The sequence below is a fragment of the Patagioenas fasciata genome, chromosome 29, assembly GCF_037038585.1.
Source record: "Patagioenas fasciata isolate bPatFas1 chromosome 29, bPatFas1.hap1, whole genome shotgun sequence".
NCBI classification, from domain to species: Eukaryota; Metazoa; Chordata; class Aves; order Columbiformes; family Columbidae; genus Patagioenas; species Patagioenas fasciata.
In genome coordinates this window covers 4,840,412-4,854,545 of record NC_092548.1, presented here as the reverse complement: position 1 = coordinate 4,854,545, position 14,134 = coordinate 4,840,412, and the positions used below count along the sequence as shown (strand labels likewise).

The following is a 14,134-nucleotide window of genomic DNA, read 5'->3' as shown; positions in this document are numbered from 1 at the left end:
CATCCCAGCCCCAACCAATGTGTCCCCAACCCCATTGGATCACCCTCAATGTCCCCATGGTGTCCCCAAGTCTCCATCCCAACCCCAACCAATGTGTCCCCAAGACCCTTTGACCATCCCCAATGTCCCCATGGTGTCCCCAACCCCAACCAATGTGTCCCCAACCCCATTGGATCACCCCCAATGTCCCCATGGTGTCCCCAACCCCTCATCCCAACCCCAACCAATGTGTCCCAAAGACCCTTTGACCATCCCCAATGTCCCCGTGGTGTCCCCAAGTCTCCATCCCAACCTCAACCAATGTGTCCCCAACCCCATTGGATCACCCCCAATGTCCCCATGGTGTCCACAACCCCTCATCCCAACCCCAACCAATGCGTCCCCAACCCCATTGGATCGCCCCCAATGTCCCCATGGTGTCCCCAACTCTCCATCCCAACCCCAACCAATGTGTCCCCAAGACCCTTTGACCATCCCCAATGTCCCCATGGTGTCCACAACCCCTCCAGGTGTCCCCAAACCCTCCCAATGTCCCCAGTGTCCCCATTGACCCCAATGCCCCCAGTGTCCCCAATGCTCCCAATGACTCCAATACCCCCAATGTCCCCAATGCCCCCAATGTCCCCAATGTCCCAATGACCCCAATACCCCCAATGACTCCAATACCCCCAATGTCCCCAATGTCCCAATGACCCCAATACCCCCAATGACCCCAATACCCGCACTGTCCCCAATGTCCCCAGGGGGTGACACGGGCAATAAACGCAGCTCCTCTGCACGGCATGGACTGAGTTTGGGGACAAGGGACATGGTGACCGTGGGGACGTCGTGACATGGGGAAAAGGGACACAATGACAATGGGGACACCCTGGTCCAGGCCCGGATGCCTGGGTCCCCTCTGGAGGAGCCTGGGCCACCCGGACGCCTGGGTCCCCTGGTCCCTAGGTCCTCTATGGGGGACTCGGGGCCACCCGGATGCCTGGGTCCCCTGGTCCTCTATGGGGGGCTTGGGGCCACTCGGACGCCTGGGTCCCCTGGTCTATAGGTCCTCTATGGGGGGCTTGGGGCCACCCGGACGCCTGGGTCCCCTGGTCCCTAGGTCCTCTATGGGGGGCTTGGGGCCACCCGGACGCCTGGGTCCCCTGGTCCTCTATGGGGGGCTTGGGGCCACCCGGACGCCTGGGTCCCCTGGTCCTCTATGGGGGGCTTGGGGCCACCCGGACGCCTGGGTCCCCTGGTCCTCTATGGGGGGCTTGGGGCCACCCGGACGCCTGGGTCCCCTGGTCCCTAGGTCCTCTATGGGGGGCTTGGGGCCAACCGGACGCCTGGGTCCCCTGGTCCTCTATGGGGGGCTTGGGGCCACCCGGACGCCTGGGTCCCCTGGTCCTCTATGGGGGGCTTGGGGCCACCCGGACGCCTGGGTCCCCTGGTCCCTAGGTCCTCTATGGGGGGGTTTGGGGCCACCCGGACGCCTGGGTCCCCTGGTCCCTAGGTCCTCTATGGGGGGCTTGGGGCCACCCGGACGCCTGGGTCCCCTGGTCCTCTATGGGGGGTTTGGGGCCACCCGGATGCCTGGGTCCCCTGGTCCTCTATGGGGGGCTTGGGGCCACCCGGACGCCTGGGTCCCCTGGTCCCTAGGTCCTCTATGGGGGGCTTGGGGCCAACTGGACGCCTGGGTCCCCTGGTCCTCTATGGGGGGCTTGGGACCACCCGGACGCCTGGGTCCCCTGGTCCCTAGGTCCTCTATGGGGGGCTTGGGGCCACCCGGACGCCTGGGTCCCCTGGTCCTCTATGGGGGGCTTGGGACCACCCGGACGCCTGGGTCCCTTGATCCCCGGACGCCTGGGTCCCCTGTGTGGCCACAATCCGGCTGCTCCAAGGCCACCCGATGTCACCGCTGACGTCACCGCTGATGTCACCCGTGACCTTCCCCTCCCCCCCTGGCCCCGCGCCCGCCCCTCCCCCCACCCCCCCAAGGCCACGCGGGGGGAGGGGAGTGGGGGGGAGGGCCCCGCAAAGGCCTCTGGGTAACCCCGCCCCTCCCCCACCTCCCGAACTCCTGGGTCCCTCCCCGGGGTGGGGGGGGGGAGGGGCAGGGATGGGCTCACCTGGTTGGATGCGGCCCCTCCCCCCATCTTAGGGGACCCAGGTGTCCGGGGGGGGAAGGGGGAGGGGCTGCACCCGAACGCTTGGGTCCCCTATTGGGGGGAGGGGATGCACCCGAACTCCTGGGTCCCCCATTGTGTGGGGACTCGGTCCCCGAACTCCTGGGTCCCCTCTTGGGGGGAGGGTCCGTCCCCGAACTCCTGGGTCCCCCATTGTGGAGGGGGGGGGGGGGGGGGCATCTCCCGAACTCCTGGGTCCCCTAAAAGGGGAGGAATGGGGGGAGGGACATCACCCGAACTCCTGGGTCCCCCATTGTGCGGGTGCTCGGTCCCCGAACTCCTGGGTCCCATATTGTGGGGGAGGGTCTGTCCCCGAACTCCTGGGTCCCCTAAAAGGAGCGGGGGGGGGGAAGAGCATCTCCCGAACTCCTGGGTCCCCTATTGGGGGAATCACCCGAACTCCTGGGTCCCCTATTGGGGGGACCACCCGAACTCCTGGGTCCCCTATTGGAGGAATCACCCGAACTCCTGGGTCCCCTATTGGGTAGAGGGTCCGTCCCCGAACTCCTGGGTCCCCTATTGGGTAGCGGGTCCGCCCCCGAACTCCCGGGTCCTCCATTGTGGGGGAGGGTCCACCCCCGAACTCCTGGGTCCCCTATTGGGTAGAGAGTCCGCACCCGAACTCCTGGGTCCCATTTTGGCGAAGGGGGGTGGGGGCATCTCCCGAACTCCTGGGTCCTCTATGGTGGGGGCGGGGCCATCACCCGGACTCCCGCGCGTCCTAAAAGGGGAGGAGTTGGGGGGGGGGGAGGGACATCACCCGAACTCCTGGGTCCCTTATTGGGTAGAAGCTCCGCCCCCGACCTCCTGGGTTCCTTATTGGTGGGGGCGGGGCCACCCCCGAACTCCTGGGTCCCCGCGCGGCCGCCGCAGCCTCAGACGCTCCGAGCGGCGCGTGGTACGTTGGGGGGGGGGGGGGCAGACGATCCACGTCACGCGTGACGTCACCTGACGTCACACGGGAACCCCCCAAGAATCTATAAGGGGGGAAGCACGTGGCGGGAGGGGGTGATGACGTCATGGGGGGCCACGTGGTTCTTTTGGGGGGGGGAAATCGGGGGGTTTTGGGGTCCCAGGAGGTTTGGGGGGGGCCCAGGTTTGGGGGTCTCAGAGGGTTTTGGGGTCCCCATGGGGCTCTATGAGGTTTTGGGGGTCCCTGGGGTGTCCCCAAGGTTTGGGGTCCCCATGGGGGTTTGGCGGGGAGTCCCAGTTTGGGGGTCCCAGAGGGTTTTGGGGTCCCCATGGGGCTCTATGAGGTTTTGGGGGTCCCTGGGGTGTCCCCAAGGTTTGGGGTCCCAGGGGGGTTAGGGGGCGGGGTCCCAAGAGGTTTTGGGGTCCCCATGGGGGTCTATGAGGTTTTGGGGGGCTCCCTGGGGTGTCCCCAAGGTTTGGGGTCCCAGGGGGTTTGGGGGGGGTCCCAGTTTGGGGGTCCCAAGACGTTTTGGGGTCCCCATGGGGGTCTATGAGGTTTTGGGGGTCCCTGGGGTGTCCCCAAGGTTTGGGGTCCCAAGGGTTTGGGGGGGGGTCCCAGTTTGGGGGTCCCAACAGGTTTTGGGGTCCCCATGGGGGTCTAAGAGGTTTTGGGGGGGTCCCTGGGGTGTCCCCAAGGTTTGGGGTCCCAAGGGTTTGGGGGGAGTCCCAGTTTGGGGGTCCCAGAGGGTTTTGGGGTCCCCATGGGGGTCTATGAGGTTTTGGGGGGGTTCCCTGGGGTGTCCCCAAGGTTTGGGGTCCCTGGGGGTTTGGGGGGGGTCCCAGTTTGGGGGTCCCAACAGGTTTTGGGGTCCCCATGGGGGTCTAAGAGGTTTTGGGGGGGTCCCTGGGGTGTCCCCAAGGTTTGGGGTCCCAAGGGTTTGGGGGGAGTCCCAGTTTGGGGGTCCCAGAGGGTTTTGGGGTCCCCATGGGGGTCTATGAGGTTTTGGGGGGGTTCCCTGGGGTGTCCCCAAGGTTTGGGGTCCCTGGGGGTTTGGGGGGGAGTCCCAAGAGGTTTTGGGGTCCCAGTTTGGGGATCTATGAGGTTTTGGGGGTCCCTGGGGTGTCCCCAAGGTTTGGGGTCCCAAGGGTTTGAGGGGAGTCCCAGTTTGGGGGCCCCAGAGGGTTTTGGGGTCCCTATGGGGGTCTATGAGGCTTTGGGGGTCCCTGGGGTGTCCCCAATGTTTGGGGTCCCCATGGGGGTTCGGGGGGGGGGGGGTCCCAAGAGGTTTTGGGGTCCCCATGGGGCTCTATGAGGTTTTGGGGGTCCCTGGGGTGTCCCCAAGGTTTGGGGTCCCAAGGGTTTGGGGGGAGTCCCAGTTTGGGGGTCCCAGAGGGTTTTGGGGTCCCCATGGGGGTCTATGAGGTTTTGGGGGTCCCTGGGGTGTCCCCAAGGTTTGGGGTCTCTGGGCTTTGGGGGGGGGTCCCAGTTTGGGGGTCCCAGAGGGTTTTGGGGTCCCTATGGGGGTCTATGAGGTTTTGGGGGTCCCTGGGGTGTCCCCAAGGTTTGGGGTCCCTGGGGGTTTGGGGGGGGTCCCAAGAGGTTTTGGGGTCCCCTTGGGGGTCTATGAGGTTTTGGGGGGGTCCCTGGGGTGTCCCCAAGGTTTGGGGTCCCCATGGGGGTTTGGGGGGGAGTCCCAGTTTGGGGGTCCCAGAGGGTTTTGGGGTCCCCATGGGGGTCTAAGAGGTTTTGGGGGTCCCTGGGGTGTCCCCAAGGTTTGGGGTCCCAAGGGTTTGGGGGGAGTCCCAGTTTGGGGGTCCCAGAGGGTTTTGGGGTCCCCATGGGGATCTATGAGGTTTTGGGAGGGGTCCCTGGGGTGTCCCCAAGGTTTGGGGTCCCTGGGGGTTTGGGGGGGTCCCAAGAGGTTTTGGGGTCCCCATGGGGGTCTATGAGGTTTTGGGGGTCCCTGGGGTGTCCCCAATGTTTGGGGTCCCAGGGGGTTTTGGGGGGGGGGGTTCCCAAGAGGTTTTGGGGTCCCCATGGGGGTCTAAGAGGTTTTGGGGGGGTCCCTGGGGTGTCCCCAAGGTTTGGGGTCCCTGGGGTTTGGGGGGAGTCCCAGTTTGGGGGTCCCAGAGGGTTTTGGGGTCCCTATGGGGCTCTATGAGGTTTTGGGGATCCTTGTTGGGTCCCCAAGGTTTGGGGTCCCCATGGGGGTTTGGGGGAGGGGATCCCAAGAGGTTTTGGGGTCCCCATGGGGGTCTCTGGGGTTTTCGGGGTCCTCGGGTGTCCCCAAGGTTTGGGGTCCCTGGGGTTTGGGGGGGGGTCCCAGTTTGGGGGTCCCAGAGGGTTTTGGGGTCCCCATGGGGCTCTATGAGGTTTTGGGGGTCCCTGGGGTGTCCCCAAGGTTTGGGGTCCCAGGGGGTTTTGGGGGGGGGGGTCCCAAGAGGTTTTGGGGTCCCCATGGGGGTCTAAGAGGTTTTGGGGGGGTCCCTGGGGTGTCCCCAAGGTTTGGGGTCCCAAGGGTTTGGGGGGGGGTCCCAGTTTGGGGGTCCCAGAGGGTTTTGGGGTCCCCATGGGGGTCTATGAGGTTTTGGGGATCCCTGGGGTGTCCCCAAGGTTTGGGGTCCCAAGGGTTTGGGGGGGGGTCCCAGTTTGGGGGTCCCAACAGGTTTTGGGGTCCCCATGGGGGTCTAAGAGGTTTTGGGGGGGTCCCTGGGGTGTCCCCAAGGTTTGGGGTCCCTGGGGGTTTGGGGGTGGTCCCAAGAGGTTTTGGGGTCCCCATGGGGCTCTATGAGGTTTTGGGGGTCCCTGGGGTGTCCCCAAGGTTTGGGGTCCCTGGGGTTTGGGGGGGGGTCCCAGTTTGGGGGTCCCAGAGAGTTTTGGGGTCCCTATGGGGCTCTATGAGGTTTTGGGGGTCCCTGGGGTGTCCCCAGTGTTTGGGGTCCCCATGGGGGTTTGGGGGGGGGGGTCCCATGAGGTTTTGGGGTCCCCATGGGGGTCTATGAGGTTTTGGGAGGGGTCCCTGGGGTGTCCCCAAGGTTTGGGGTCCCAAGGGTTTGGGGGGAGTCCCAGTTTGGGGGTCCCAGAGGGTTTTGGGGTCCCCATGGGGGTCTATGAGGTTTTGGGGATCCCTGGGGTGTCCCCAAGGTTTGGGGTCCCAAGGGTTTGGGGGGGGGTCCCAGTTTGGGGGTCCCAACAGGTTTTGGGGTCCCCATGGGGGTCTAAGAGGTTTTGGGGGGGTCCCTGGGGTGTCCCCAAGGTTTGGGGTCCCTGGGGGTTTGGGGGTGGTCCCAAGAGGTTTTGGGGTCCCCATGGGGGTCTATGAGGTTTTGGGGGTCCCTGGGGTGTCCCCAAGGTTTGGGGTCCCCATGGGGGTTTGGGGGGGAGTCCCAGTTTGGGGGTCCCAGAGGGTTTTGGGGTCCCTATGGGGCTCTATGAGGTTTTGGGGGTCCCTGGGGTGTCCCCAGTGTTTGGGGTCCCCATGGGGGGGGGGGGGGGTCCCATGAGGTTTTGGGGTCCCCATGGGGGTCTATGAGGTTTTGGGGGTCCCTGGGGTGTCCCCAATGTTTGGGGTCCCAGGGGGTTTGGGGGGGGTCCCAGTTTGGGGGTCCCAAGAAGTTTTGGGGTCCCCATGGGGGTCTATGAGGTTTTGGGGGTCCCTGGGGTGTCCCCAAGGTTTGGGGTCCCTGGGGGTTTGGGGGGGGTCCCAAGAGGTTTTGGGGTCCCCATGGGGGTCTATGAGGTTTTGGGGGTCCCTGGGGTGTCCCCAATGTTTGGGGTCCCAGGGGGTTTGGGGGGGGTCCCAGTTTGGGGGTCCCAAGAGGTTTTGGGGTCCCCATGGGGGTCTATGAGGTTTTGGGGGGGTCCCTGGGGTGTCCCCAAGGTTTGGGGTCCCAAGGGTTTGGGGGGAGTCCCAGTTTGGGGGTCCCAGAGGGTTTTGGGGTCCCCATGGGGGTCTATGAGGTTTTGGGGGGGTCCCTGGGGTGTCCCCAATGTTTGGGGTGTCCCCAATTTTGGGGGTGTCCCCATGTCAGGGGGTTGTCCCCGTTTTTTGGGGTGTCCCCATGTTTGGGGTCTCTGGGGGTGGTGTCCCCACATTTTGGGGGTGTCCCCAATTTTGGGGTGTCCCCATGTCTGGGGTCTCCGGGGGCGGTGTCCCCACATTTTGGGGGTGTCCCCAATTTTGGGGTGTCCCCAGATGCAGGTGCTGCGTTTCTACGTCTTGGGGGGCGAGGGGACCCCCCCGGCCTTGGGTTTGGGGTCCCCCCTGCGGGTGGCGCGGGAGGCGGAGCCGAGTGTCACCTGTGTCACCTGCGAGATCTGCTACTACGTGGGCTGGGACGGTGAGGGGACAGTGGGGACAATGGGGACAGTGGGGGGGACATTGGGGGGACAATGGGGGGACATTGGGGGGGCAATGGAGGGACAATGGGGGACAATGGGGGGATAAAGGGGAGACAATGGGGGGACTTTGGGGGGGCAATGCGGGGACAATGGGGACAGTGGGGGGACAATGGGGGGATCTTGGGGACAATGGGGGGATAATGGGGGAACATTGGGGACAATGGGGACAATTGGGGGACAATGGGGACAATAGGGGGACAATGAGGGAACATTGGGGACAATGGGGGGACATTGGGAGGGCAATGGGGGGACATTGGGGGGATATTGGGGGGGGACATTGGGGACAATGGGGGGACATTGGGGGGGCAATGGGGGGACATTGAGGGGGACATTGGGAGGGCAATGGGGGACAATGGGGGGACATTGGGGGGATAATGGGGCAACATTGGGGACAATGGGGACAATGAGGGGACATTGGGGACAATGGGGAGACATTGGGAGGACAATGGGGGGACAATGGGGGAACATTGGGGACAATGGGGACAATTGGGGGACAATGGGGACAATAGGGGGACAATGAGGGAACATTGGGGACAATGGGGGGACATTGGGAGGGCAATGGGGGGACATTGGGGGGGACATTGGGGGGATAAAGGGGGGACAATGGGGGGACAATGGGGGACAGTGGGGGGACAATGGGGGGATCTTGGGGACAATGGGGGGACATTGGGAGGACAATGGGGGGATAAAGGGGGGACATTGGGGGGATAAAGGGGAGACAATGGAGGGACTTTGGGGGGCAATGGGGAGACAATGGGGGGATAATGGGGGAACATTGGGGACAATGGGGACAATGGGGGGACAATGGGGACAATAGGGGGATATTGGGAGGGCAATGGGGGGATAATGAGGGGACATTGGAAGGGCAATGGGGGGACAATGGGGGCCAATGGGGGGACAATGGGGACGGTGGGGGGACAATGGGGGGATCTTGGGGACAATGGGGGGACATTGGGAGGACAATGGGGGGATAATGGGGGAACATTGGGGACAATGGGGACAATTGGGGGACAATGGGGACAATAGGGGGACAATGAGGGAACATTGGGGACAATGGGGGGACATTGGGAGGGCAATGGGGGACATTGGGGGGGACATTGGGGGGATAAAGGGGGGACAATGGGGGGACAATGGGGGACAGTGGGGGGACAATGGGGGGATCTTGGGGACAATGGGGAGACATTGGGAGGACAATGGGGGGACAATGGGGGAACATTGGGGACAATGGGGACAATTGGGGGACAATGGGGACAATAGGGGGACAATGAGGGAACATTGGGGACAATGGGGGGACATTGGGAGGGCAATGGGGGACATTGGGGGGGACATTGGGGGGATAAAGGGGGGACAATGGGGGGACAATGGGGGACAGTGGGGGGACAATGGGGGGATCTTGGGGACAATGGGGGGACATTGGGAGGACAATGGGGGGATAAAGGGGGGACATTGGGGGGATAAAGGGGAGACAATGGAGGGACTTTGGGGGGCAATGGGGAGACAATGGGGGGATAATGGGGGAACATTGGGGACAATGGGGACAATGGGGGGACAATGGGGACAATAGGGGGATATTGGGAGGGCAATGGGGGCATAATGGGGGGACATTGGAAGGGCAATGGGGGGACAATGGGGGACAATGGGGGGACATTGGGGACAATGGGGACAATGGGAGGACAATGGGGACAATAGGGGGACAATGGGGGGACATTGGGAGGGCAATGGGGGACAATGGGGGGACATTGGGGGGATAATGGGGCAACATTGGGGACAATGGGGACAATGGGGGGACATTGGGGGGGCAATGGGGGGACATTGGGGGGACAATGGGGGGACATTGGGAGGGCAATGGGGGACAATGGGGGGACATTGGGGGGATAATGGGGGAACATTGGGGACAATGGGGACAATGGGGGGACAATGGGGACAATAGGGGGACATTGGAAGGGCAATGGGGGGACAATGGGGGAACATTGGGGACAATGGGGACAATTGGGGGACATTGTGGGCAATGGGGGGATATTGGGGACAATGGGGGGACAATAGGGGGACAATGGGGGGACATTGGGGGCAATGGGGGGACATTGGGGGGACATTGATGGGACATTGGGGGGACATTGGGGGGACAATGGGGGGACATTGGGGGAGCAATGGGGGGACATTGGGGGGGACATTGAGGACATTGGGGACAATGGGGGGATATTGGGAGGGCAGTGGGGGGACATTGGGAGGACATTGAGGACATTGGGGACAATGGGGGGATATTGGGAGGGCAATGGGGGGACATTGGGGGGGACGTTGGGGACAATGGGGACAATAGGGGGACAATGGGGGGATATTGGGGACAATGGGAGAACATTGGGAGGGCAATGGGAGGACAATGGGGGGATATTGGGGGGGGAAATTGGGGACAATGGTGGGACATTGGGGGGGCAATGGGGGGATATTGGGGTGGACATTGGGGACAATGGGGACAATGGAGGGACATTGGGGACAATGGGGGACATTGGGGGGGCAATGGGGGGACATTGGGGGGACATTGGGGGGATAATGGAGGGCATTGGGGGGACATTGGGAACAATGGGGGGACATTGGGGGCAATGGGGGGACATTAGGGGGACATTGATGGGACATTGGGGGGACATTGGGGGGACAATGGGGGGACATTGGGGGAGCAATGGGGGGACATTTGGGGGGACATTGAGGACATTGGGGACAATGGGGGGATATTGGGAGGGCAGTGGGGGGACAATGGGGACAATAGGGGGACAATGGGGGACATTGGGAGAGCAATGGGGGAACAATAGGGGACAATGGGGGGACATTGGGGGGATAAAGGGGGGACAATGGGGGGACATTGAGGGAGCAATGGGGACAATGGGGGACATTGGGAGGGCAATGGGGGGACAATGGGGGACAATGGGGGGACATTGCAGGGATAATGGGGGGACATTGGGGACAATGCGGGGGACATGGGGACAGGGGGATGTGGGTTTTAGGACCCTGGGGATCCCCTGGGTGGCTTTTGGGGTCTCTGGGTGGGTTTTGGGGTGTCAGGGCGGGTTTTGGGGTCTCTGGGTGGGTTTTGGGGTGTCAGGGTGTGTTTTGGGTGACATGGGGACAGGGGACATGGCTATTTTGGGGTGTTTTTGGGGTGTTTCGGGTCCCTGAATGTGCCGTTTTTGGGGTGCAGACCCCGCGCCCCCCGGCGCCCCCCAACTGCGGGTGCTGCGCTGGCTGCTGGGGTCCCCTTTGGGGGGCGGGGCCGATGTGTCCCCCCAAAGTCACCTGCGGCCCCACGGCCGCCAACTGCTCCTGGAGATCGGGCCCCGGTAAGGGGGCTCTGGGGTCCCATGGGTGCTATGGGGGGTCCCTATGGGTGGGAGAGGGTCCCTGTGGGGGTCCCATGGGGGCTATGGGGGGCTACGATTGCTATGGGGGAGCTATGGTTGCTATGGGGGGTCTATGGGTGCTATGGGGGTCCTATGGGGGACTATGGGTGCTATAGGAGGTCTGTGGGTGCTATGGGGGCCTTTGGGTGGTCTGGGGGGCTATGGGTGCTATGGAGGTCTATGGGTGCTATGGAGGTCTATGGGTGCTATAGGAGGCTATGGGTGCTATGGGGGGCTGTGAGTGCTATGGGGGAGCTATGGTTGCTATGGGGGGTCTATGGGTGCTATGGGGGTCCCATGGGTGCTATGGAGGACTATGGGTGCTATAGGAGGCTATGGGTGCTATGGGGGGTCTATGGGTACTATGGGGGGCTGTGGGTGCTATGAGAGTCCCATGGGTGCTATGGGAGGTCTGTGGGTGCTATGGGGGGCTATGGGTGCTATGGGGGGCCTTTGGATGCTATGGGGGGCTATGGGTGCTATGGGAGGTCTGTGGGTGCTATGGGGGGCTATGGGTGCTATGGGGGGCCTTTGGATGCTATGGGGGGCTATGGGTGCTATGGGAGGTCTGTGGGTGCTATGGGGGGCTATGGGTGCTATGGGGGGCCTTTGGATGCTATGGGGGGTCTATGGGTGCTATGGGAGATCTGTGGGTGCTATGGGGGGCTATGGGTGCTATGGGGGGCCTTTGGATGCTATGGGGGGCTATGGGTGCTATGGGAGGTCTGTGGGTGTTATGGGGGGCTATGGGTGCTATGGGGGAGCTATGGTTGCTATGGGGGGTCTATGGTTGATATGGGGGTCCCATGGGTGCTATGGGGCGCTGTGGGTGCTATGGGGGTCCCATGGGTGCTATGGGGGGCTATGATTGCTATGGGGGAGCTATGGTTGCTATGGGGGGTCTATGGGTGATATGGGGGTCCCATGGGTGCTATGGGTGCTATGGGAGGTCTGTGGGTGGTATGGGGGGCTGTGGGTGGTCTGGGGGGCTATGGGTGCTATGGAGGTCTATGGGTGCTATGGAGGACTATGGGTGCTATAGGAGGCTATGGGTGCTATGGGGGGCTGTGAGTGCTATGGGGGAGCTATGGTTGCTATGGGGGGTCTATGGGTGCTATGGGGGTCCCATGGGTGCTATGGAGGACTATGGGTGCTATAGGAGGCTATGGGTGCTATGGGGGGTCTATGGGTACTATGGGGGGCTGTGGGTGCTATGAGAGTCCCATGGGTGCTATGGGAGGTCTGTGGGTGCTATGGGGGGCTATGGGTGCTATGGGGGGCCTTTGGATGCTATGGGGGGCTATGGGTGCTATGGGAGGTCTGTGGGTGCTATGGGTGCTATGGGGGGCCTTTGGATGCTATGGGGGGTTATGGGTGCTATGGGAGATCTGTGGGTGCTATGGGGGGCTATGGGTGCTATGGGGGGCCTTTGGATGCTCTGGGGGGCTATGGGTGCTATGGGAGGTCTGTGGGTGTTATGGGGGGCTATGGGTGCTATGGGGGAGCTATGGTTGCTATGGGGGGTCTATGGTTGATATGGGGGTCCCATGGGTGCTATGGGGGGCTGTGGGTGCTATGGGGGTCCCATGGGTGCTATGGGGGGCTATGATTGCTATGGGGGAGCTATGGTTGCTATGGGGGGTCTATGGGTGATATGGGGGTCCCATGGGTGCTATGGGTGCTATGGGAGGTCTGTGGGTGCTATGGGGGGCTGTGGGTGCTACAAGGGTCTATGTGTGCTATGGGAGGTCTATGGGTGCTATGGGGGGCTATGGTTGCTATGGGGGAGCTATGGTTGCTGTGGGGGGTCTATGGGTGCTATGGGAGTCCCATGGGTGCTATGGGGGGCTGTGGGTGCTATGGGGGTCCCATGGGTGCTAGGGGGGGCCCTTGGGTGCTATGGGAGGTCTATGGGTGCTCTGAGGGGCTATGGGTGCTACGAGGGTCTATGGGTGCTATGGGGGGCTATGATTGCTATGGGGGAGCTATGGTTGCTATGGGGGGTCCCATGGGTGCCATGGGGGTCCCGTGGGTGCTATGGGGGTCCCGTGGGTGCTATGGGTGTCCTGTGGGTTCTATGGAAGTCCTGTGGGTGTTAGGGGGTCCCATGGGTGCCATGGGGGTCCCATCGGTGCTATGGGTGTCCCATTGGTACTATGGGGGTCCTGTGGATACCATGGGGGTCCCCTTGGTGCTGTGGGTGTCCCATTGGTACAATGGGGGTCCTGTGGGTGCTATGAGGGTCCCATGGGTGCCATGGGGGTCCCATGGGTGCCCGTGTCCCCAGGCTGGGTGTCACCACGGCCGCCTCCACCAACGCCGTGTCCCTGTGCCGGGCGGCCGGACTGGAACCAGTGCAGAGACTGGAACGGAGCCGCAGGGTCCTGCTGGAGGTGACGGGAGGGGACAGGGACAGGGACAGGGACATGGGGACAGGGGGACATGGGGACATGGGGACATGGGACAGGGAGATATGGGGACACGGGGACATGGGGATTTGGGGACAGGGAGACATGGGGACATGGGACATGGGGACAGGAGGACATGGGGACATGGGACAGGGAGATATGGGGACACGGGGACATGGGGATTTGGGGACAGGGAGACATGGGGACATGGGACATGGGGACAGGAGGACATGGGGACATGGGACAGGGAGATATGGGGACATGAGGACATGGGGATTTGGGGACAGGGGGACATGGGGATATGGGGACATGGGGACAGGGGGATATGGGACATGGGGGTATGGGGACAGGGGGACATGAGGACATGGGACAGGGAGATATGGGGACACGGGGACATGGGGATTTGGGGACAGGGGGATATGGGGACATGGGGACAGGGGGATATGGGACATCGGGGTATGGGGACATGGGGACAGGGGGATATGGGACATGGGGATATGGGGACATGGGATATGGGGACAGGGGGATATGGGACATCGGGGTATGGGGACAGGGGGACATGGGGACATGGGACAGGGAGATATGGGGACATGGGGATTTGGGGACATGGGGACATGGGGACAGGGGGACATGGGGACATGGGGATATGGGACATGGGGACAGGGGGATATGGGACATGGGGATATGGGGACATGGGATATGGGGACAGGGGGACATGGGACATGGGGACAAGGGGATATGGGGACAGGAACAGGGGGACATGGGGACATGGGCTGTCCTGGGGGTCCCCCTGTCCCCAACTGTCCCTGGGGGTCCTGGTGTCCCCAAGAGCTCCCTGTCCTTGTCTGTCACTGCTGT

At 62.9% G+C, this 14,134-nt stretch overlaps 1 protein-coding gene across 2 annotated transcripts in view; it reads left to right on the top strand.

Annotated features, from left to right (window-relative positions):
- The first annotated feature begins 2,961 nt into the window (after nt 1–2,961).
- The window catches only part of PFAS (phosphoribosylformylglycinamidine synthase), a 57,165-nt gene continuing 45,992 nt past the window's right edge, over nt 2,962–14,134 (top strand). For both annotated transcript variants that reach the window (XM_065859125.2, XM_071800146.1), the window contains exons 1-4: nt 2,962–3,063; nt 7,274–7,418; nt 10,670–10,808; nt 13,156–13,261. In XM_065859125.2, the coding sequence (XP_065715197.1) occupies nt 7,274–7,418; nt 10,670–10,808; nt 13,156–13,261 (390 nt within the window). In that variant the 5' untranslated portion in view covers nt 2,962–3,063. The remainder of the gene's footprint in view (nt 3,064–7,273; nt 7,419–10,669; nt 10,809–13,155; nt 13,262–14,134) is intronic.